This window comes from Mustelus asterias, chromosome 6, assembly GCF_964213995.1.
Source record: "Mustelus asterias chromosome 6, sMusAst1.hap1.1, whole genome shotgun sequence".
Classification (NCBI taxonomy): domain Eukaryota; kingdom Metazoa; phylum Chordata; class Chondrichthyes; order Carcharhiniformes; family Triakidae; genus Mustelus; species Mustelus asterias.
In genome coordinates this window covers 16,144,890-16,170,629 of record NC_135806.1, presented here as the reverse complement: position 1 = coordinate 16,170,629, position 25,740 = coordinate 16,144,890, and the positions used below count along the sequence as shown (strand labels likewise).

At 45.0% G+C, this 25,740-nt stretch overlaps 1 protein-coding gene across 1 annotated transcript in view; it reads left to right on the top strand.

The window, feature by feature from the left end:
- Positions 1-25,740, top strand: part of dnah6 (dynein, axonemal, heavy chain 6) — a 215,150-nt gene that overhangs the window by 144,511 nt on the left and 44,899 nt on the right. The window contains exons 47-53 of the mRNA XM_078215309.1: positions 756-940; positions 6,153-6,343; positions 8,961-9,121; positions 13,398-13,486; positions 17,331-17,477; positions 18,569-18,707; positions 23,684-23,803. Of these exons, the coding sequence (XP_078071435.1) occupies positions 756-940; positions 6,153-6,343; positions 8,961-9,121; positions 13,398-13,486; positions 17,331-17,477; positions 18,569-18,707; positions 23,684-23,803 (1,032 nt within the window). The remainder of the gene's footprint in view (positions 1-755; positions 941-6,152; positions 6,344-8,960; positions 9,122-13,397; positions 13,487-17,330; positions 17,478-18,568; positions 18,708-23,683; positions 23,804-25,740) is intronic.

Here is a 25,740-nt window from a genome sequence, read left to right as displayed (position 1 = left end):
CATAACAAGTTCGCAATCTTCTGGTTCTTCAGACAGGCAGGATCTTCTGCTCCCGCTGATGGCACACCCCTGCCGAGTTTCCCGGCAGTCTGGGGTGGAATCAATAGGAAATCCCATTGATTGACCAGAAGATTCCATCACCGGCTGACGGCACACCACCTCCTGCCACCTTCCCCCCGTCGTGGGAAGCCCAGAGAATCCCGGCGTATGCTTTTACTACCATTGTTTCAGTCATATTTTAGTTTTGTTATTCATTATTTGACTTTTGAACCCTTTATTCATCATATCATCCTACTTCAGAAGTGGGAGATTGAGAAGCAATCCAGAGCATTCATAGCACAAATGCTTAGTCAGCAGGTGAATCATAGAATACCTACAGGGCAGAAAGAGGCCATTCAGCCCATCAAGCCTGCACTGATAACAATCCCAACCAGGCCCTATCCCTGTAACCCCACATATTTACCCTACTAATCATTGGCAATTTAGCATGGCCAATCAACCTAACTTGCACATTTTTGGACTGTGAGAGGAAAGCGGAGCACCCGGAGGAAACCCACTCAGGCACGGGGAGAACATGCAAGCTCCACACAGACAGTGACCCGAGGCCGGAATCGAACCTGGGTCCCGAGCGCAGTAAGATAGCAGTGCTAACCGCTGTGCCACCGTGCTGCCCCCGTGGTGAAGGAAACATGAAGAGTTCCTGATCAAGGTGCAAGGCCTGAAGTTTTGATAACTTTTGTCAACCATTCTTTCAGGACGTCTTGACCTTGACATCAACCCATCACAATGGGATGGATATGTGACAGAGTTGCCACCATTTTCACCAAAACCACCAGACGCTGAAGCTGAGGATGAAGAATATGTTATAACTGGCCACTGGAATGAACGGCTGACCTTGTTTCAGAAACTCATCTTAATTAAAGCTTTTATGGAAGAAAAGGTATGTTATTAATTTCATGTGCTTGTGTAACCATATCTGAACACTGTTTAGTTGTGATCCAGTAAATTCTTGGTACAAACACAATCGGCTGAATTTTACCAGCTTCCAATAGTGGTTGGGTAAAATATTAGAAAGCAATGTTGGGACAGCATGATGCCATTGAGGGAGTTACAGACTATGAGGTGAATCGGCAGCCCACTCCATGGAGGGACCACTAAATTGAGGATTTTGCTGGTATTCTGCTCATGACAGTGAGCCATCTGTGTGGGAAGGCCATCAGCTTCATGGAAGCGACCCCCCCCCCCCCCGTTACTGGAACGCAAATGCCACCTAAGCCACAGGTTCTATAATCCCGAGAGGGGACCACGGGCATGAAAGGCAACCTAACCAATAACCCCCCCCCCCCCCTCCCTCCTTGCAGCATTGACCGTCTTTGTTGTCCCTCTAAATTTTAATTTTTATGCACTTGTCTCCATTTTGAGCTGCCCCCAATGTTTCTTGCCTGCCTCTGCAGTGTCCACCTTTCCTAATGGTGCTGTTGAGACTTCAGTATCAGGAGTCCATAGAGCCTAGTGTTGGCAAATTAGGAGGCTTCCTGCAGTAAAATCACCGAGTTAGTCTTATTGCTGACAAGTCTGCGCTTAGGACCCGCTTTTCAGCCCAACATCGGGGTCCTGAAAACCAGTTTATAATTTAGCCCAGTGTGACAGTTTCATGCTACTCTTCCAAACTTCATGGGCAAAACTTTATGGAATGTGGGCAGGGACCCTATAAAATTCCCCAGTGACATCAGGCAAGATGCCTCCCTCACAGACCCCTTTTCCTAATTGGGACTTGCCCTGTCCTACTCTCTTTTCCTGTATTTTGGTCAATTTGATGTTTACCAGGAGGAATGCCTGAAGAAATCACTGTAGACATTGCAAATCAGAGAAGCGGGCGCGGTAAGTGGGTACAAGGTCAAAATGGTAAATGGCCCTTTTCTGTCTTTGCAAAGATCCATCAGATTTGGGTCAGCATGTGCACAGGCCCTAATCATAGTCATTGCCAATACTACAGATTGGCCAGAACCATAGAATCCCTACAGTATAAAAAGAGGCCATTCGATCCATTGAGTCTGTAACCGACTCTCCGAAGTAGCATCCCACCCAGACCCCCCTCTCAGTCGATCCCATAACCCCACACATTTACCATACCTAATTCACCTAACCTAAACCTCTTTGGACACTAAGGGGCAATTTATCAGGGCCAATTCACCTAACTTGACACATCTTTGGACTGAGAAAGGAAACCGGAGCAGCTGGAGAGAACGCACGCAGATGCAGGGTTTCACTCAGGCAGGCATCCAAGCTGTTATTGAACCTGAGTCTCTGGTGCTGTGAGGCAGCAGTGCTAACACTGTGCCACTGTGATACGCCCACCTACCAATGTTTCTGTCCACATCTAAGTACACGGCCTGAGTACAAAGTTCAAAAGTTATGATGCTGTCTCCTATTCTTCTGTAAAAAGCTCCAAATTAAGGGCACTTCATTGTGATTTTGTAAATAAATCTATGGTAATACTTGGCAACACCAAGATTTGGACAAAATAAAGCAACACATATTTCTGCTACTATTAATGCAATGAGATGCTTAGAATTAGATGTTATTACCATTTCCTCCATATCATGTTTCTGTCCACATCTGAGTACAAGGCCTAGTTATTGGTGGTCTTGTATTGATATGCAACCAAACCAAAGCAATAACCTAGGCAGTCAGCGGCCTGTCCAGTAATCCATGGTGGGCCCCAGGGAAATCAGCCATCAATTAAATAACTTCTCAAAAAGTAGTGTTTCCTGCATAAAGTATCAACTTGACTATTTCGGCACACTCCTGGCTGCTCTCCCATATTCTACTCTCCATAAGCTTCAGACCATCCAAAATTGCACTGCCCGTGTCCTAACTCGCAACAATTCCCATTCATCTAACATCCTATTCACACCTTTGCTTGCTGACTTACATTGGCTCTCAGTCAAACACATTTCAATTTTAAAATTATTATTTCAAACCCCCCCCCCCGCCTCCTCCACCATGCCTTCACCTTGTCCGATCTCTGTAATATTGTCCAGGTCCACAATCCTGAGGCATCTGCACTCATCTCATTCTGGCTTCCTGAGCATCCCGGATGTTAGTCACTCCACTACTGGTGACAGCACTTTCAATTGCCAGGGCCTTATACTCTGGACTCTCCCCCCCCCCCCACCTCCCCCCCCCCCCCCCCCCCACCCCCGAACCCCACCCCACCCCCCCACCTTCGCTACCTCACTCTCCTCCTTTAAGAAATTCCTTACAACCGACCTCTTTGACCAAGCTTTTTGATCATCTGACCGAATATCTGTGTGGCTTAGCATAACATTTTGTTTAATAATGCTTCCTTGAAACACATTGGACATTCAATTCCATTACAGTCCCTGTATAACTGTCAGTTGTTCCAACCATTGATTCCAGCAGGATCTTCTGATCCCGCTGATGGCGACCACCCCTGCCTTGATGGCTCCCCGGCAGTAGAGGGTACGAATAATGGGAAACCCCATTCACAGCAGCAAGATCAGGAGATCCCACCACTTGCCAATGGCCACAAAACACACTGTGTGCGTGCATGCATGCTGGGGGTGGGGTGGGCTGCAGTGTGGGGGTGGGGGCGGTGGAGGGGTGGAACATTCTACCGATTGTCAGAATGCTGCAATGACCTGTTCTATTCTAACCCTTCAATAGTAGCATTAAACTCTGGGAAATTAGCTGAAATTAAACTGAATATGGGATAATGTGTTTAAAATAAAAGCTTTTTAAATTCCAACAAATAACAAAAAATGATCAATATTAGTTACTTAAAACATTCATGTATCTGGGCAGGCATTGCAAGTATTACAGATAATAAAAGTTATGGTCAGTTGTCTTGGAAGTGAAAACCTTCTGTCTTGTGCTCATTGATCATTGAAAAATGTTGCTGCCTCAGTGATTAAACTCCTGACAAGCTCAGGAATTGGAAGAGTAACTTGTTTTCAGCACACGTACTGTGACACTGATATAAACGTTAATGTCACGCTACTCAAATGTTAGCAATACCTTAATTGCCATAATGTCAACCAGAAACTACTGGCTTAAACACCCGTAAAAAAAAAGAAAAGGGAACGGTTTACAGCCGAGAATTCTCAGACCTTCGTGCAGCAGAACTTGCTGCATGCCTGCATCTTCCATCAACACGAGGTCAACTAATTTAAATAGTGGTGGATCCACATGGCAGTATCATTATAACTTGGGCTCAAAACGTATCCTTTAAACATGCTGGCAGTTATCTCTCTTCATAAGCAAGTCAATTCCCGAATCATGGGGTAGGCCCAAGATACTCTGGTGGGTCGCTACTGTGTCGATCCAGGGATCTGGTAATGTGTCAGTATCCCACTCACTCAGCAAAAAGTAAATGCAATATGTGGGGGAGGGTAGCGAGGAAGACATCCTGCTGACCCGACCTTCCCTTCTTATCGTAAGAAGTCTCACAACACCAAGTTAAAGTCCAACAGGTTTATTTGGTAGCACGAGTTTTCGGAGCGCTGCTCCTTCATCAGGACTTTAACCTGGTATTGTGAGACTTCTTACTGCGCCCACCCCAGTCCAACGCTGGCATCTCCATATCTTATGCCATAGTTAAGCTTGTATGGGTATGATGGAATTTCTACACACACATTCCAGAGAAAATCCTCAGCCATTGCTTTTCTGTGTGGAAATCTGGCATTTACAGTCCTTGCCTGATTTCCTGCGCTCTCTGCTGCACTCCCAGGCCTTTTGACACCAGCATCGCAGGCAAAGCTGTGAGAAAATCGGGGACCTTTATCTTCCTTGCGTTGTTGTCTTTTTCTTTTACTCCAAAGTTTCTCCTTCCAAAGACCATCAGCTGCAATTTGTGTTTGGTGACATAACATCGCTGATGCGCCAGTAAAATTTTGGCCCATGTTTTAAGCTGATGGCCTTTCATCGGAACTGGAAGATGTTGGTGCTAAACATGTTTTGAGCAAATACAGAGATAGGGAAAAGGGATCGAAGGTGGGTGAAGAAATGAAAGGGAAGCTTCGTAATATGATGAAGGTCAAAAATGATTAAATGACAAAAGGGATGTTGGTGAAAAGCAAAAGGACATGCAAATGGGACAAGCATGGAGGAATAAACTGGATCCAGTGGGGCTGTAAATGGTTACAGAACACCCAAGACGAGAGAAAATAGGGACAATGATTACGATCTAATGTGATTCATCTCTTTGATACACCTGGAAGGTTGTAAAGTGACTGTAGAAAGGTGAGGTGGTGTTGCTTGAGCTTGCGTTGAGTATCATTGGAACAGTGCAGGATGTGGAGGACAGAAACGTTAGAGTGTGGGTTTGATTGCAGAATTAAATTTGCACTTGACTGGAGGCTTAGAGTCATAATAGAAAACTGAACAACATTGTTCAACAAAGTAATCACCCAATCTAAGCTTGTAAATCACTATTGCAATACCCTTTGTTCCCACTGTACAGGTGGCACAGTGTCTGTCTCACAGTGCCAGGGACCCGGGTTCAATTCTCGGCTCGGGTCACTGTCTGTGCGTGTTCTCCCTTGTTCAGCGCGGGTTTCCTCCGGGTGCTCTGGTTTCCTCCCACAGTCTGAAAGACGTGCCGGTTAGGTGTATTGGTCATGCTAAATTCTTCCTCAGTGTACCCGAAATGGGCGCTGGAGTGTGGCGACTGGGGGATTTTCACAGTCACCTCATTGCAGTGTTAATGTAAGCCTACTTGTGACACTAATGAAACAAACTTTAAAACACTAACTTGGGAGAACTGCCAACACACCTGGATGAAACAGTGATTGCTCAAAATTCTTCACGTTTAATGTACTCTGTTCACGACCCACGATGCTGGAGCAACATTTGATGCAAGGCTAAAATAATTAGGTGTAACCTAGCTTTCCTTGTGAGGTCACGGAATTTCTCTCTCCATTGACTTGGGAGCCAATATTCCTTGCACTGTCTCGGTCTTCCCACTCATACCAGCAACATGCTCAAATATCTTCTTGCCCTCCCCATGAAAACACATTCAAAGCAATTTATACCCCATTGTTTCAAAAGTCAGCAAAGCTGGAAAACGTTTCACGTAGGCAGAATGTAAGATATTTTGTTAATTAGATTTCTCTCCACTCTTTTTCCAGGTAGTATTTGCAATCACTGATTTTGTCATAGAAACTCTGGGGAAGGAGTTTGTGGAGAATCCTCCTGTGGATTTAGCTACTCTCTATCAGGACATGTCAAACAACATTCCCCTCGTTTTCATATTAAGTACTGGTTCAGATCCCATGGGAGCCTTCCTAAGATTTGCAAAAGAAAAGGACTACATTGACAGGTGAGTTCCATGTTCACTTGGAAGTATTGAAATTGCCCTTTTTCTAAAAATAGCCAAAACCTGCTGGTAAAGGTAATGGTCTGGAAAAATTGTGGGTCACAATCATGGTGGTTGCATCACCCCACAAAACTGACCATGGTGGCACGGTGGCACAGTGTTTCGCACTGCTGCCTCACAGCGCCTGGGACCTGGGTTCAATTCCGGCCTCAGGTCACTGTTTGTGAGGAGTTTGCACATTCTCCCCGTGCCTGCATGGGTTTCCTCCAGGTGCTCCTGTATCCTCCCACAGTCCAAACATGTGCGGGTTAGGTTCATTGACTATGCTAAATGGACCCTAGTGTCAGAGGGACTCGCAGGGTAAATATGTGGGGCTACGGGAATAGGGCCTGGGTGGGATTGTTGTCGGTGCAGACTCGATGGGTCGAATGGCCTCCTTCTGTACTGTAGGGATTCTATGTTCCACTTTGAAGGATTAGAGAAAGAGAACTTTGTGTGAGGTGAGTGGCCACTTATACCACTGGACGTGTATTCTGGCATGTACCTGTCGTTGCAACAAGAACACCCTTCATCTATCTAACATTGCCCATGTCCTTGTTTCCTAAAACTCTGTCATCTCCCCTTCTGTTGCCTATGTAGACACTGATCCATATTTTGTACAAAGGTGTTCTTATTTTCAAGGGGCTTCTGGTTAAAGATTTGCCCCATGTGATTTTCAGCCTCATTAACCTATCTTCTGACCTGCATGGATACCAACGAGAATGTTCTCAGCCAGAAAGATTTAGCAGCTTCTACAGGACAATGTGGTGCTTCTGTTCCTGGATGGTGCAGCGCCAAATTAGTTTCAAGGTGATCCTGTGAAAGTGTAGACATCTATTTCACTTGAGGAACTTTTCCAGCATGCCTTTACATCGCATCACAGCACTGCATACCCTTGTCTCTGGGTTTCAATTCATGTTGGCCCAAAACCTTGACTTGGTAAACCAGCCTAGCTGCTCTGGAATGCCCTCTTGGCTACGAGGGTAAGCTATGTGATTGGGCTGGCTTTGGACAGCCAAAATGATGGGTCTCATGGAGGAGAAAGTGAGTTGCAAATTCCGATACATACAAGTAAGTTTTGTAAAAGAGGTAGACATACACAAGGGCCAATTTTATCCCTGCCAGCGAGGTAGGAAGCGGCAGCCAGGTGAGGTTTCTCATTATGCTCACACTGCCTGCCATTTTAACTGCAGGCTTTTGGCAGTGTCAGAGCTAGGTAGGCAGGTCAGTGCCTCACTACTATCTAAGTGTCAGTGTCCACTTGGACCACAACATTATTTTAATTGCTGACCATGGTGTTGACACCCATGACAGAGCAGCCAGTGAAAGTTGACGGCGAGCAGCAGTTGGGGCCCGAAGTGCCCCACAAAAATACTTTAAATGGTTTTAGATTTCCTTAGTGGACCAATAGAAGCAGGAATGCCTCACCTGGCCCCAGAAAGGAATGTTGGGCCTCTCCTTTCCTGGGCTTTCCTCCCCTGACTATACACCTTATGCTAAGGGCCATTTCATGAGGAGCACCAAAAATCCCACTGCTGACTCAGGCTTGCCTCCTTGTCATTCAACTGCTCCCCACCTCCTCACCACCGCCACCATTTTCCATGGCCTATTGCAGCCTTGAGCACTGTTCAAGTCTCACAATATTGTTTCATTTTGGAACTCGTGAAGTGCAGCATGAAGCCACTGGTGACACAGATCTGAATAGCTCAGGCCTCCATTTGGGAGGTGACTTGTGAACTCTGTTTTTCAGTCGCTGTGAAGTTCAGATCTACCTTAGTATTTCCTTGCTGCATACACCACCAATCTTTGTTAATCATTCTGATATATAAAGCCAGAGCTAGAAGGGACAGTTTTGTTTCATTGTTGGTAAAAATCAGAAAATATTAATTCACCACATGATATGAAGTGGCGTAACACTAGACTATATCTGATTACTCAGACCAGTAACATGCCTCATACATTGAATGCCAGTTTAACACATTCTAACTTTCACTACATTTTGCAGAATAGTGGTATTGTCACTAGTAATCCAGAGATTGAGGGTAATGCTCTGAGGACTTGGGTTCGTATCCCACCATGGCAGATTTGAAATTCCATGGTGGGATATAATTTGAATTCAATAAAAATCATCTAATGATGACCCTGAAAGCATTGTCAATTGTCACTTATGTCCTTTAGAGAAGGAAATCTACCATCCTTACCTGGTCTGGCCTAGACCAGGCCCATAGCAATGCGGTTGACTCTTACCTGCCCTCTGAAATGCAGCAAGCCATTCAGTTCAAAGACAATTAGGGATGGGCGATAAATGTTAGCCCAACCAGCAATGTTCACATCTCATGAATAAATTTTTAAAAAGTACAGTCTTCACAATCCAAAGATGTGTGGGTTAGGTGGATAAATTGGGATTAGCAGGGTAAATACGTGGGGTTACGGGTACAGAGCCTGGGTAGAATTGTTGTCAGTGCAGGCTCAATGGGTCAACTGGCCTCCTTCTGCACTGTAGGGATTCTATGATTCCATGTATTCAATGTAATTCCTTCTGACTAATTAGTATTCACTCTTACTTGCTTCCATAATGCAGGGTAGAGTCTATTTCCTTGGGACAAGGGCAAGGGCCCATCGCTGAAAAACTGATTAAAGAAGCGCTAAAGACGGGAAATTGGATCTTTCTCCAAAATTGCCATCTTGCAGTTTCTTGGCTGTTGACAATGGAGGAATTAGTTAAGTCCTTCACAGAGCCAAGTAAGTACATAACCTCATGTGTGAAATCCATTGGCAGGAATATATGTTACATAAGGAAGTGTCCCAGCCAGAGGATTTTGTCTCAGAATGCTTGTCCACTTTCCTTAGACATCAACGCTGTTACAATGTCAGTGTTGGTAAAATATGGCCAAATGACTAATTGCTGCCACATCATTTATTCATGTGCTCAAGGCTGTCCAATTATTCAATTATTCATGATTCTTGCTGCTGACATTCGTCTGAGTTATTGAATATTTATGAAAAGGTAAACATGGGGAAGTGAAATAAAGAATGATGAAATATTGGAGAATGTGCCCCATGGACCTTATGAACAAGGAACAAAGAAAAGTACAGCACAGAACAGGCCCTTCGGCCCTCCAAACCTGTGCTGATCATGATGTTTGCCTAAACTAAAATCGTATGCAGTCCGTATGGAGTCCGTACCCTTCCATTCCCATCCTATTCATGTATTTGTCTAGTTGCACCTTAAATGCCACTATCGTATCTATGGGATGTGTTTGAATGCTGTTCTGAACACTCTGACTCCTATGATATGGGAGCTTTTAAAACATCTTAAAGGAATGTTTCCAATTCCCAGAAATGTCATTGTCTGAAAATAGGAAAAGAGGGGAATGTTCTGGAGCCCATTTGCTTGATTGACAAAGTCCAACCCCACACATCAAATTTATCTGGATGTGGCAGTACTTTTCTGCTTGTTACTCAAAACGATCATCATAAGATTTGGGTTCTTTGCACTCTTTTTGAGGTAAAAGTTTCACAAGAGTTTTTTTTGTCACTCTTATGAAGAGACAGCTGGGCACATTGGCTAACAGGACCTGTGCTATGTTTATAGTTCCCATTCGGAACAATGATCATGTACTGAAAGATACTTAGGGCTGGATTTTCGTGGAGTCAGTTAGAGCGCACAGACCTTTGAAAATGGCAGCTGGGGCACAGATGTGGAAGACCCTTTTTCAATATATCATTTTTGTTAGTCGGGGAAAAGGGGTATGGCCTGATTCACCCAGGCCGGAAACCTGAACTCAGCAGGACCATTTGAATTCAGTGCTGACTTGATTTTGGCAAATCCAAGGGCCTTAATCTGCATTGTGGGAGTCACAAATTGATGGAGTAGATGCAAATGGTCTTGGAGAGCAGTCAAGGTCTGTTTAAGTGTCTTGATCTTAAGGTGTTTTAAATCTCCTGCTCTTTAAACTGAATAAGAAAATGGGCTACAGCTGTCACTGAGCGGGCATGGGAGAGAGGGGGTGGGGTAGGTGGGGGTATGGGTTGGCATGGAGGCTATGAGGGGCATAGCAAGGAGGATGGAGCTGGTGAGAGGAGGGTGGGGGTTTGGCGATAGGGCCTGAGCTTATGAAACAAGTGGGAAAAAGTCCCAGAAAACTGGGACAGGCCTACTAACCAGCCCAGCCTGGCAATCGCCCATCTCCATGAATGCCGACTCTGTCTCCAGGGTTAGCGAGCCCAACACTATTCTGCACCCATCCTACCGGGTGATAAAATTGCACGATTCAGGGTACTTTTAAATGAGATGGGTACAGTGAGCCTGGAAATTTCCTGACTCAAGCTACCCACCTTGGTAGCGAAAATCTGGCCCTTAGCTTGAAAGCAATGATTGTTTTCAGCTAATTTACACTTAAGTTTTAAAAACGTTTTATCTCTTACTGATTAACAGCATCTATTAGTTTTGTTAATGATTTAAAAGAAGTTACAAGATCAATTTTAAAGGGTTTTCTTGGTTAAGGTTTCCAAGGGCACACTGGAGAAACAAGTGTTGTCTGTAGAACCATTTATTAAGTTATTTATCCAACTGCAGCAACTAGAAGAAAGTAACATTTTTTAACCCATACCTTTGCATTAAAATGACAATCAACTGTTTACTCAGCACTCCCCAGTGCCATGAGACCGTAAATCCCTGACTTGGCTACAGCTTCAATTAAAACCGCTTCTTTGAGTACCAAATGCAACAAAATCATTCCCCACACTGCCAAATCCCATTGATGGAAACTCCACGCTCCACACACAGTTCTTCAAAGGGCTGGATTTTCACAGAGTTGCGAAGGACCTTCAAATCAAAAATTAAAAAAATAACACTTGGACCAAAACGCAGTAGCCCTGCCACAATTTCTAAAAGGTCCAATGTTTGCCAGTGAGGGGTTGGGGGTGAGGTTTTATCCACACGAAGAAAATCAGAATTCAGGAGGGACATTTGAATTTAGTGCTAAGTTGAAATATACATCATTGTGGAAGTTGCAACGATGTTAATACATAGTATTGGACTCACAAATTGATGGAGTAGACCTAAACACTCTTGAGGGGTGGATGAGATTGCATAACTATCATGGTCTGAAGTTCTTTTAAATGTCCTGTTCTTTAAACTTAAATGAAACAGACTGCAGCTGTCAGTAGCAGTTAATAAATCCCACTACTGAAACTGCATGACAAGAGGTTTCTTTTTATCTCACCTGTCCCAGATGTAGTGTTAATGAAAGTAATCCAGCAGAAGCATTTCCTCAAGAGCTACTATGAACGTTTGACTGAGTTTCAGAGGCTACACTTTTCTCAGCAGGGGGTTCGGAGTTCAGAGTTTGATTGGCAGTTAAAGAGACTATTAAATGATTAACTGTCTTTGATATGGCAAGTGAATAGAGGTGTGCTTGTTCTTATAATAGATCAATCACTTGAGGAGATTTAAAAACTGTGAGTTTAATGAATGAATGTTGAGATTTAAAAACCGTGTTTAATGAATGAATGTTGCTTCACTATCAAGTGGGTAAGAGTGAGAGTTGTGTTAGACTTTTTCAAAAATAATTTTTCATCTCCACATGGCACCTGAAATCGACCCATGGTGGTTAGTATGACGGTGGCTATGGAGTTGGCAAAGAGGGTATGAGAGGCCACGGAGGATGGGGTGGATGAAAGACATGAATAGGCATTGAGTTTGGATGGAGGATACGGGGGGCCATTTTGGTGTTTGAAAGGACAATGCTAGAGGGCTTGTGGGCTTCTGCAATAACTGGGTCAAAATCCCAGAGAACAAAGGCAGGCCTTTTAACTAACAAACCAGCCTTGGCAATCGCTCTGCTTTTGGGGTAGGTAGGCCGGACTCCATTCCATACCCAACCCTCTGGAGTGAAAGTGACCCATATCAGGACATTAGTTGCCATGGCAAGTCAAGGGAGTTGTGAAATTTCCCCACTCAAGCTTACTCACCTTTGTAGCCAGAATTCGCTCAAAAGCTCCAGTTCTGGAGTACTGCTAAACCCAAGGACATCCACCCACTGTAAAGTACCACCGAACTTCAGGCCTGCTGCTTCAGTGCTGACAGAGCTCTGGAGTCACCGTGTAAGCTGCTAAACTCTCAGGTGTGTTTGCCTATATCTGTATTGAATCAGCTGCCAGCTATACTACCCATCATCCTGCCCCCATTGATATTCACTTCTATTGGCTTCAATATAAAGAGGAGTGTATGCTGGGCAACTGTTGTTACACCACCTGATTAGTGCAGCTGTGCAAGATAGATTTTGCTTCAGTGTAGTATTATGAAGCCCAATAATTTACAACAAGCCTCATGGAGCTGACAGCTCCACCAGTTTACCCACAGGGCTGGATGAGATCAAGGATTTATTAACATCACACAGCGACATCTGTGCTTTCCAAGCACCAAGCCAGAGTCTTGAAGTTTGCCACTGTTTACAGTGATGTGTTTCTTCAGGTTTAGCAGCAAATTTTTATTTTTCCTTTAACTCTTACTTTGTAGGTTAACAGTTTAAAGTTTTTAAAGTTTATTTATTAGTGTCGCAAGTCGGCTTACATTAACACTGCAATGAAGTTACTGTGAAAATCCCCCAGTCGCCACACTCTGGCACCTGTTCGGGTACACTGAGGGAGAATTTAGAATGGCCAATGCACCTAACCAGCATGTCATTTGGGCTGTAGGACAAAACTGGAGCACCTGGAGGAAACCCATGCAGACACGGGGAGAACGTGCAAACTCCACACAGACAATGACCTAAGCCGGGAATCGAACCTGGGTTCCTGGCGTTGTGAGGCAGCAGTGCTGTTATTTATGAAGATTACGAAAGTCAATTTATGAAAGTCAAAAATTAGCCCATAACAATGGAAGATCTTTAAAAGAATTAATGTATTCTCCACTGCCTTGGCATTTGCAGTGCATTAAGAGGCCAAAATGTTTTCTTCCTTATTGTTTGCAAAGATAGATCTTGGCATTTGATTGAAATATGCTTTTTCCTAGATGCTGTTATTCATGAGAACTTCAGACTGTTCCTAAGCTCCATGCCGACCAACACCTTTCCTGTAACAGTTTTGCAAAACTCCGTCAAGGTAACGCTGCCAGAAACTTCCAGGACCTGTATTGACTTATGGAACCATAAGGATTACAGGATGGTTACAGTGCAAAAGGATGCCATTTGTCCCATTGTTCTCTGCCGGTTCTCTTGCAAGAACAATTCACCTCGTCCGATTCACTTGCCTTTTCCCTACGGCCAGAATCTTATCACCGTTCACACCGGCAGGATTTTCCCATCCCGCTGCAGTGAATGGAGATTTGGCTGCCTGCCAAATTCTCCAACCTCGCTGCAGAGGCGTGAATGGCAGGTAAGATTGTGCCCCAGGTCTTTATCCAAATCCCATTTGAAAACTGTGATTGCATCACGCTCTCAGGCAGTGTATTCCAGCCTACAACCACGTGCTGCATCGCATTTTAATCCACATCTGCACATGGCATATTTTAGAGGAAAATATAAATGCATAGATTGGAGCAGGTTTGGATTATTAGATGCTTCTAAGTTTAAGTTTATTTATTAGTGTCACAAGTAGGCTTAAATAACACGGCAATGAAGTTACTGTGAAAATCTCCTAGTCGCTACACCCTGTTCGAGTACACTGAGGGAGAATTTAGTATGGCGAGTGCGCCGAATCAGCACGTCTTTCAGACACGGAGAGAACGTGCAGACTCCGCACAGACAGTGACCCAAGCCGGGAATCGAACTCGGGTTCCTGGCGCTGTGAGGCAGCTGTGCTGACCACTGTGCCATTCACGTCACTGTGCTGCTTCTATGCTATGGGGCGGTGATGCGAAATATTTTTCACATCCACAGGGACTTTGTCCATTGCCAGACATTTTATTTGCTGTGGCAGTAAAGGGAGATTGCTGTTGTATTAAGCTGAAGGTTATTTCCAATGAATTGGTCAGCATGAATCTTGAATTTCACTGGTTGTTTTTTGGGCCACTAGATGGGGCATCTCACCACAAATATAAAAATAGTATGGATCACCATGTAGAATTAATAACAAACATTACAAATTGTTTTTATGTAGTGCCTTCAGTATATTAAAATATCCCCGGCTTCACAGGGTTGTTTTCCAATTGATTGACACCAAGCCACGACAGGAGATATTTGGACAGATGACCAAAAGATTGATTAAAAAAGTAGGTTTTATGGAATGTCCAAAAGGAGAAAGGAGAGGTAGAGAGTTAGAGAGGCTCAGGAAGGAAATTTTAGACTATAGGGTCTTGTCAGGCAAAGGCACAGCCCCCAGTGCTGGAGTGACTAAAATTTGAGATATTCAAGAGACCAGCATTAGAGGTCCGCAGATATAGAACCATTGGACCACCTCAGAGTTGTAGGGCTCGAGGAGATTAGAGAAGAAGGGAGGGATGAGTCCCCATGGACAGATTGGAAAAGAAAAAGAATAATTTGATGATGATGTTTTGTATGTTGGGGACGTAGCCCCTTTAATGGAATGGGTCCTGTGACCCTGGGGTCTGGAGATCTGCCGGGGACTCTCCCGGGAGGGCAGTAGGAGTTGGAGTGGGGGTTTTGGATTGAGAAGACAGACAGAGGCAGAGAGAGACACAGACAGGGACAGAGAGAGACACAGACAGGGACATAGAGAGACACAGACAGAGACAGAGAGAGACACGGACAGAGACAGAGAGAGACAGGGACAGAGACAAGTGAGACCTGAAAGTAAATACTTGTGCTCCCCAATATCTGTCTGTGGATTCGGTTCTTGGAATACACCCCAGTAGCCAAAATGTGATCGAGGTGCAAATAGGCAGTCTTAGTAATGTCACACACATCTGGACAGAACATTATCTTGAAGTAAAATATGACACCAAGGTTGTGAACAGTCTGGTTCAACCTCAGATTGTCACTCAGGAGAAGGATGGAGTCAATAGTCATGGAATGGAGTATTTAGCAAGGACTGAAGATAGTAGCTTTGTTCTTCCAAATGTTTACTTGTAGGAGATTTCTGCTCATCCTTTACTGGAATTCAGACAGACAGTGTACAAGTTTAGGGAGAGTGGAGGGGTTGAAAGAGGTAATAGTGAGGTAATCCTTAGCTTTCATGTTGAAACAGACATGTTTTTGGATGATGTTGCTGAAAGACATTGGGGGCGATTCTCCCAAAAGCACTGAATTGATGGGAAAACTGTTCTAGATCACAACTGTTTTCTCAGTGCAGCTTCACAGTCTAATCTCCCCACTCTGTGCAATGCAGAGGTCACAATTGGGGGCAGGGCCTATTCACACCGGAGTCTGACAGTTCTGGAACTCTGCGCACGCGCAGTGGCCCCAATCTGTCAGTCTCCCCATTTGCTGGCCAGCTCAATCGCTGGCCAGCCTGGGACCCCCGCAGTGCTTCCCCTCCAGTCCCCCCCACAGCACGATCGCAGCCCCCAGGACAATTCCTAGGCCAGCCCTGACCCCTCTCCCTGCCTCAGAATGCCCCGATGTCCAGCCCACCCCCACCAGCAGTGGCGATCTGCCCACCCCCCCTCACCCTGGCAGACCACCCCCCCCCCCCTCCACTGGAGGGCAGACCACCCTCCCCTCAACCCGCCACGATCGCTGGCCTCCCTCCAACCCAAATCGATCCCAATGCAGAGTGGTAGCGGGACCCCCCCACCCCCACCAATTGCCCCTAGACCCCGCCCACAATAGGTTCCACCCCTTGGCACTGCCCAATGCCCAATGGGCAGTGCCAAGGCTCCCCCTGGGCATGGGCACTTTGCCTCTTGGGCAGTGCCAGGAGGTACAGGCCGGCACTGCCAGGGTGCCCTTGCCCAGGGAGGGCACCCCCATGTCGCCTGACCCCTTGGGGGGGCCCCGATTGCCCCCTCCCCTTTCACTCCAGCGGGGTCACCCGCTTGTTCCCCGAACGTGGGGAGCTACTCTAAACCCACACGGCTGGCGGGGTGGGAGATGCCATCAGGCCCAGCAAGTTCAGTGCCGGGCCCGAAAATGACATGCAAAATGTATTTAAAATATATTTTAAAAAGATTCAAATGACTTATCTGTCTTCCCGCGGGTTTCCAGCGTGGTCTCAACTGCGACTGGTCTCTTGCTCTGGGAGACACGCATGCGCTCCTGGCGGATGCACAAATCCCAGAAAAGGGCCGACACGCTATTCTCCCAACCAGACCTGCCAGAAAAGTTGCGGGTTGCGATGGGAGAATCGGGCCCATGATGTGGGTGAGAAGCAGGAGGCTAAGTATACAAACTTGGGGTACACTAGAAATAACAGTGTTGGAATGAGAAGAGAAACCATTGCAGTTGATCCTCCAGCCACACTTGGACAGTTAAGGATCAGACCAGCCTAATGCAGTCCCACATTGCTGGACAAAGTTGAAGAGGTTTTGGAGGTGGATCATGTGGTCAACCTTGTCAAAGACTGCAGATAGGGTGCGAAGGATGAAGAGAGATGTCATAGTCAAATGGATTGTCATTTGTAACTTTGATAAGAGCTGTTCTGGTACTGTGGCAGAGATGGAAACTTGGTGTGTGTGCTTGCGCAGGTGAGGGGTGGATTCAAACATAGATGTCCTGGAAAGATTGGCATGGAAGTTCTTGGCTTTGGAAAGGTAGGAGAAGTTGGAGATGCAGTGGTAATTTGCAAAGAAATGCGGGTTCAGGGGTTGGTTTCTTAGAGGTGAGCAGTGATGATGATGAGATTGAAGGAGAAGGAGATGGTACCTGAGGTGGGAGAACCATTAACAGTAACAGATGATCTGGGGACTAGGAAGGGAACCTATTTTAAATATGTTGTATGTTCTGCATGTGAAAAGCTTCGTTCACAGAATTTAAAGTGTATTTTAAGCAGACATTAATGATTTATGTGGAATGAAATAACAAAGCTAACAGAAAATACTCTCCTTCAGGTCACCAATGAACCTCCAAAGGGACTTCGTGCAAATATTAGACGAGCTTTCACAGAGATTACACCCTCGTTCTTTGAGGAGAATGTCTTGGGTAGGAAGTGGAGGAAACTGATCTTTGGTGTTTGTTTCTTCCATGCTGTGATTCAGGTAAGCTCAATTTAATTGACAAGAAGTTAATAACATTAACCCCCAGGAATCAGTATTCCTAGTCCTGAACCTGTGAAAAACGCATTGGTTGCACTGCTCCTGTTCAGTTCTAGGGTGGTGATGTGGTGCGGAAGCAAACAATCAGTTCACTGTGTTGTACTTGATACCTGGAATACTATTGGGAACACATTAAAATACTTAGCAGGCTGCTCACTTGAACATCGACAGAGAGAAATGAAATTTTCAGCTCTGCAATCCACCGAGGGCACACTCGGGAGTAAGTATTGGGATATACCTGTCTGGGAAATCCAATGCTTATACAACCAAAGCTTGTGGAGTCGGTGAAGGTTTTGCAAATATTATAAAAAAGGGAGTTACATCTTTCTTCTGCCAATGACCACATACACTGATGCAAGTTGTCATTTGCCTTGCCATCCCCTTTGACAGCCCCAAAAACCTCTCTGCTGTGCCCCTTACATAAGGAACGTAGAATTTCAGCGACAATAACCTTTCAGTATTGGAGGTTCTGCACAGGATGCATCAAAGGTCTCCAAATGTGAGCATGCCTTAACAGTTGCACGAACTGCCGATAATCTGTCAGCCGTCAACTAGTTTAAGGAAATTGGAAATTGTACTGGTATTCCAACTGGTCAAACTGTTCACTGTGGAAAATCGCCTCTCTGTACAATGTTGCTGATGTTTTCAAGATTTCATGGTGTTACACACTATTGAACCAAAAAGCAGTAACCAAGGAAGCAAAGCACACACAATGATCGAAAGCACTTGGTTTTCCCATCTTTCCATTTTATCAACAAATGTATAAGATTAAAGAGTACATATTCATATGCTATGCAAATATGACCAATGAGAGCACATGCCCAGCAATTGTCTTTCAATAATTATTTTTTTACCAACCAAATATGCCTTCAAAAGCAAGATTATTTTACATTGAAGTTATTCAATGTTTAGCTACTTATTGTTATGACCTGGATTAAACTTTGTGTCAGAATATGATTGAAAAATTGTATTGGTACTCTGTTAATAAAGTGCCTGTCTTGTCTATAGTGTGAAATTATGATGTATTGCTTCAGGAAAGGAAGAAGTTTGGTCCATTGGGTTGGAACATCTGTTATGAGTTCAGTGATAGTGATCGAGAATGTGCTCTTCTCAATTTGAACCTTTACTGTCAAGGAGGAACTGTCCCATGGGATGCTCTAGTTTATATTACTGGTGAGTCCTCATAGTTTACTGTTGTTGTGTGAATATTAGCTTAAAATCACCATTGTGCAAAGATTGAAATGTTTTTTACCATATGCATAGAGTTATTAATTGTGCTTAACAGCAGAAATATAAACAGAAAATGCTGTGAAATCAGCAGAACAGATAACTCTTGTGGCGAGAGAAACAGTTGTTGTTCTGTTGTGGCGATGTTTTATGAACTGAACACAGGGGACTCAGGTAGAGGCGGCACGGTGGCACAGCGCTTAGTACTGCTGCCTCACAGCGCCAGGGACCCGAGTTCAATTCCGGCCTTGGGTGACTGTGTGGAATTTACACATTCTCCCCGTGTCTGCTTGGGTTTCCTCTGGGTGCTCCCACATTCCAAAGGTGTGCAGGTTAGTTTGATTGGCCATGCTAAATTGTCCCTTAGTGTCAGGGGGACTAGCAGAGGGAATACATGGGGATAGGGCCTCGGTGGGATTGTTGTCGGTGCAGGCTTGATGGGCTGAATGGCCTCCTTCTGCTCTGTGGTGATTCTAGGTCATGATCGTTTTATTTTTCCAGCATGCAGGGGGAGCACTACCTCGGAGAGACCTCAAAGCCAGCAGTCTGCCAAGTCACAGATTTCCATTATGTTTACACAGAGCATTGTTTAAATTCCAATTGTGTCGACATATAGGTTTACATTAATCAGATGTCTTTGCTTCAGCTACAGAATCCTCTCAGCTAAGCACTATCTGTATTTTCCCTTATCTCATGGAGACTTATCCAAGGATTTCATAGCTCAATATTTGGAAAGAAGTGGCGTAATCAGACAAAGTCAACATGGATTTACAAAGGCTAAATCATGCTTGATGAATCTATTGTAATTCTTTGAGGCTGGAATTAGAGTTGACCAAGGAGAACCAGTGAATTTGGTTTATTTAGACTATCAGAAGGCTTTCAACAAGGTCTCACATAGCAGATTACTATGTGAAGTTAAAGCGCATGGGATTGTGCGTGGTGGTGTCTTGAGATGGATTGAAAGCTGGTTGGCAGATAGGAAGCAAAGAGTGGGCATTAATGGATATTTTTCTGATTGGCAGTCAGTGACAATTGGGGTACCATAGGGATCTGTGCTTGAAACCCAACTGTTCACATTATATATTAATGATCTGGAAGAGGGAACTAAATGTATTATCTCCAGATTTACAGATCATACAAAGTTGGAATGGTGGGTGAGCTGTGAGGAGGATGCACAGATGTTTCAGCATGATTTGGACAGGCTGAGTGAATGGACATAGGCACAGCAGATGCAGTACAATATAGATAAATCTGAGGTTACCTACTTTGGTAGCAAAAGTCGGAAGGCAGATTATTATTTGAATGGGTGTAAATTGAGAGAGGTGGATACTCAGTGAGATCTTGGTGTCCTTGTGCATCAGTTGCTGAAAGCAAGCGTGTAGGTACAGCAGGCAGTAAAGATGGCAAATAATATGTTGGTCTTCACAGCAAAAGGATTTGAATATAGGGATAGGGATGTTTTACTGCAATTATAGATTGCATTGGTGAGGCCACACCTGGAGTATTGTGCGCAATTTTGTTGTCCTTATCTGAGTAAGGATATCCTTGCTATAGAGGGAGTGCAAAGGTTTTCCAGGCTAACTTCTGGGATGGCAGGTCTGTCATATGAAGAGAGAGTTAGGATTGTATTCATTGGAGTTTAGTAGAGGGAGAAGGGATCTCATAGAAACTTTTAAAATTCTAACAAGGGTTAGAAGGGTAGATTCAGAAGGAATGTTGCCGATGGTTGGGGAGTCTAGAACTAGGAGTCATAGTTTGAGGATAAGGAGTAAACCTTTTAGGACTGAGGTGAGGAGAAATTTCTTTACCCAGAGAGTGGAGAATCTGGGGAATTCAATACCTGGGGATAGTAGTCACCCAAGGCTGGAAAGTAGTTGAGGCCAAAACGTTACGTGTTTTCAATAAGAAATGAGAGGAGTGATTCTCCCAAAACAATTCTAAGCGTTGAATTTACATAAAAACTGAAGTAAACCCTGCTGGTGTTTTCAGTGGGATTTTCAAAATGAATCTCCCACAATCTGTGCACTGCAGAGTGCACTAGTGTGATTCATGGAAAAAATCAGGGGGCCTATTCCCACTGGAGAGGCCAGCAGCATAGCACTGAGTGGGCCACTGCGCATGCACGGATCTGTCAGTGCCGAGATTGGTGCATGTGTAGTAGCTCTGGAATGCTGGCCTCCTAGTCGCTGGCCAGCCCCACGACCCTTCATCGCTGACCTTCTGACGCCCCTATGGCCCGATTGCTGGTCCTCCAAACATGTCTGACCAGCTTCAACCCCTTCTCTGCAGTCCTGGCCCACCATGATCTCCACCCCCTACGCTAGCAGCCCTGATCTCCTGATCCCCACAAGCAGGCCTGACCACCCCCACTCCCCCCTCTCCTGCAGTCTCTTTCCTTTCCCCACCCCGATGCTGGGCATTGGCACTTTGCCCCTTGGGCAGTGTTGGGGACTCAGGCTGGCACTACCAAGCTGGCAATGTCCAGGGGACACCCCTCTTACCTCTGACCCTCTGGGGGACCTTGATGGCCCCCCTTCACTCCAGTGGGGTCGGGCTGCCAACTCCCTGCAAGTGGAGAGCTATTGTAAACCCCGTTGGAGTGGAACACTCCTGGCGGCGTAGGGGGGAGAATCTAGCAGGCCTACAGATGTCAGTCCCGGGCCGATGAATCAAATGTGAAATATATTAGAATGAGGATTTGCATAAATTATGCAGCTCCGCACCAATTTCTGGTGCGGAGCTGATGGCGCCGGAAACCCGGCTGCTGACCATTCACGGAAGCCTGACGCCAGTGGGAATCCCGTGAAACAGCTGCCACTTGAGTCTCCCGGCCAGCGCAACGAGCTGGGAGAATCAGCCCCAAGATAAAGCTCTTGGGGCTAAAGGGATCAAGGGATATGAGGGGAAGGCGGGATCAGGATATTGAATTTGATGATCAGTTATGATCAAAATGAATGTCGGAGCCGGCTCGAAGGGCCTCTTGGCCTACTTCTGCTTCTATTTTCTTTGTTTCAATGTTTCTTATTTTATCTGTTCTGATTCAATGCCTATTCTTATGCTGATTCAGGCCCTCGAGGAACACCAGGTTCATTAGGCAACTCATCCTATTGATATGGGCCCCTAGGGCGTAAAAATTCACTGGTGCAAAGTTTACTGTCCACATAAGCATTTAACCAGTGGTGTCTTTCCACTGAGTCTGGGATGTTAGTTCTAATCCTTGTCAATAAATCAATTTTATTTTATTTCCCCTATCAGTTCCACGGTGTGATGACTCTTCATCAAAATAAATTGAAGGGTTATGATGAGAGATCATCAACCTGAGCAATTAGTTCTCTTTCTCTGTACAAAGGTGTTGTATGACTTACTGAGTGTGGTCCATCATTTTATGTTTCCATTTCAGACTTCCAGCATTCCAGCCACAACATTGGCATCTGACCAACAATGTGGCATATTGCTCAGGTATATCCTGCCCACAACAGGGAGAGCAAATCCAATCCGGCCAATTACCACCACCCAACCATCAGCAAAATGATGGAAAGTGTGAACAAAAGTATTATCAAGCGTTTCTTAGTTAGCAATCAGCTGCTGGCCAATGAGTTTAGAGTCGGCCAAGGTGACTCAGCTCCAGGACTCAATATAGCCTTGGTCTAAACATGGACAAAAGTGCTGAGGTGAAAGTGACTGCCCTTGGCATCAAAGCAACATTTGACTGAATGTGGCATCAAGGAATCCAGCAAAATTTAAGTTCATGGGATTCAAAGGGAAAGCTCTCCACTGGTTGAAGTCATACCTGGCAAAAAGGAAGATTGTTGTCACTGTTGGAGGCCACTCATCTCGGCCCCAGCACTGTAGGAGTTCATTACGGCTGTGACCTAGATCTAGCCATCTACAGTTGCTTTGATATGACTTTTCCTCCAACATAAGGTCAGAAGTGGAGATGTTTGCTGATGATTGCACAATGTTCAGCACCATTCACAACTCCTGAAGTACTGAAGTATAAGTAACATTTGTGCCATACAAGTGTCAGGCAATGACAATCTCCAACAAGAGAGAATCTAACCATCTCCCTTGACTTTCAACAGTAAAACTATCACTGAATCCCCAATATCAACACTTTAGACAATCATTTGCACCACCTGTGGTGCACTGTGGCAGCAGTGTATACCATTTCCAAGGTGAACTGCAGCAACTGTGTCCCCTGGTTCTAAATTCCCCTCCAAGGAGAACTGTTTTCTCAGCATCTATCTTGTTATGTACCCTCAGATTTTTATATATTTCAGTAAGATCACATGTTATTCTTCAAACTCCAATGAAGACGGGCCAAAGCTGCTCAAAGACGACCCCTTCATCCCAGGAATCAACCTCTTATGAACTGTCTCCAATGCGAGTATATCCCTTCTTCAGTAAGGAGTCCAAAATCATATGCAGTACTTTAGATGTGGTCTCACCAAGGCCCTGTACAGTTGTAGTAAGAGTTCTCTATCTTTATACTGAATCCCCCTTGCAATGAAGGTCAACATTGCATTGCTTTTGTAATTACTTACTGTATCTGCGTGCTAACTTTTTGTGATTCATATATGATGAAACTCAGATTCCTCCAGCAGTCTGAAGTCTCTCTCCATTTAAATAATATTCTACGTTTTTGTTTTTCCTGCTAATGCTCATTCCATCTGCCAAACCAAGGGACCGAGGCTGGCACTGTCAAGGTGGCAATGCCCAGGGGGCTGGGAGAACCACCCACACCATTTTTACTGGTTTCCCTTTATCCACGCCCACTTGTTACATCCTCAGAAACTCCAAGAAATCTAGAACATATAGTGATGGATATTGATAGGACACTCCGATCAGACCATTTTTTGAGCTTTATTTGGAGTGAATGCAAGGTTGTTGTAACATTTATTTTCTTTAATTACACTGTATAGGTGAGATCACCTATGGAGGCCGAGTTACAGATGCCTGGGACCAACGATGTTTACGTACCATCTTAAAGCGATTCTTCTCATCAGGAATCTTGGCCGATGGATATAAGTATTCAGCATCAGGCAAGTGAAGATTCAGTACTAATAATGCATATTCATCCTTTGTAGCAATTTTAACAAATTTTTAAAAAGTTTTTTTTAAACAATGAATCTGCTCGTTCTGCTTTTTTTAAATCATTGATTAATGTGTTGATGGGATCGTTCTCCAGAGAGCCAGCATTGACCTGATGTGGTGAATGTTCTCCTTCTCTGCTGTTATGACTCAATGATCATGGGCCCAATGTATTATCATGTTGTGCATTTATGATACTGTGAACGTAACAATTTAAAATGCCGAGACCTAAACTTGAAACTTTCTCTCTTGAGATTAGTAGCACTTAGGGGTTTTTTTCTCATTTGTTTTGGGTTATGAATGTTGCTGATAAGGCCACCATTTATTGCCTGTCCTTACTTGCCCTTGAGAAAGTAGTGGGAAGCCACCTTCTTGAACCGAGGCAGTACACCTGCAGCACTGTTAGGAAGGCGATTCCACGTTTTTGATCCAGCAAGCATGAAAGAACAGTGATATATTTCCAAGTCAGAACGATTTGGAAAGAAACTTGTCAATGGTGGTATTCCCATGCTTCTGCTGCTCTTGTCCTTTTAGGTGTGGATGCCATAGGTTTGGAATTTTTACCACCATAGAGGTCACGTGACCACAGCCATGTTTGAAGCCCACCGGGTCTCACTCCTCGGTTCATGAGAGGAAAAGGGGGGGCGGATTCTGGGTTTACTCATTTACATTCTCCTGGGCCTCAAAGGGCCTTCCTCTCAAGGCCTGGTCCCCATCCAGGTTTTCCCTCCCCCCTGGCCTATGCACCCTGACCCTGGGGGCGTTACAGCAGCACAGTGGTTAGCACTGCTCCCTCACAACTCCAGGGACCCAGTTTCGATTTCCGGCTTGAGCCACAGTCTGTGTGGAGTTTGCACGTTCTCCCCGTGTCTGCACGGGTTTCCTCTGGGTGCTCCGGTTTCCTCCCACACACCCAAAAATGTGCGGGATAGGTTGATTGGCATGCTAAATTGCCCCTTAGTGTCCTGGGATGTGTAGATTAGAGGGATTAGCGGGGTAAATTTGTGGGGTGACGGGGATAGGGCCTGGATGGGATTGTTGTCAGTGCAGACTCAATGGACCGAATGGCCTCCTTCTGCACTGTAAGGTTTCTATGACTCTAACCAACCTCGCTCCATTAGCTGGAGCCTCCTAAGTTGGCCCTGCAGAAACCCCCCCACCCCCTAACGTACCCCCTTATCTGGCAGTGATGACCGCCCCCAATGGAGCTGCAAAGACCAGAGAGTTGCTGGTCATTTGAGGGGCTGGCAGTTCTCAAAATTGGGACTTCCTCCCCAGGTGGGGGTAAAATCCCTACCTGAGGCAATTAACGCTGTGCATTGAATGGCAATGGGGAACCTGTCAGAGCAGCGGTAGGCTCGTCGTCACCATTTTTGCTGGGATAGAGGAATGCCAGTGCGATGTAAAATCCTGCCCAGTGTCTATAGAATACTAGAAGGACTTGAATTTCATACCATTTCAACCAGGGTAGGAGAACCCACCATAAACATCCATTCCGACAATGCAGTGTGTATAGCAATTAGAGTTGATTCTCTCACAATGTTACAAACTGCCTTCAGACCTTCATATGGCTGCTCAATGATGGAATGGGATGCATTTAGAGTACCAAATCTTCATCTGTTTCTTCAGTCTCACCCATTTAAAACAACATGTTATTCCATGCATCTCAATGTTTTCTGCACAAGACATCATGTTTGTCACAGGGCGCATTTTGCTGTTTCGGCTTAATATCTGCCACTTTAACAATTGTTCAATTCTTCTGCTTAGGCAACCCTTAACAGGAGAGAGAAAGCACACAGAGAATCACAGAATTGTTCCAGCACAGAAGGAGGCCAATCGGCCCACTGTGTATTCTCTGGCTCTTCGAATGAACAGTTGACCTAATGCT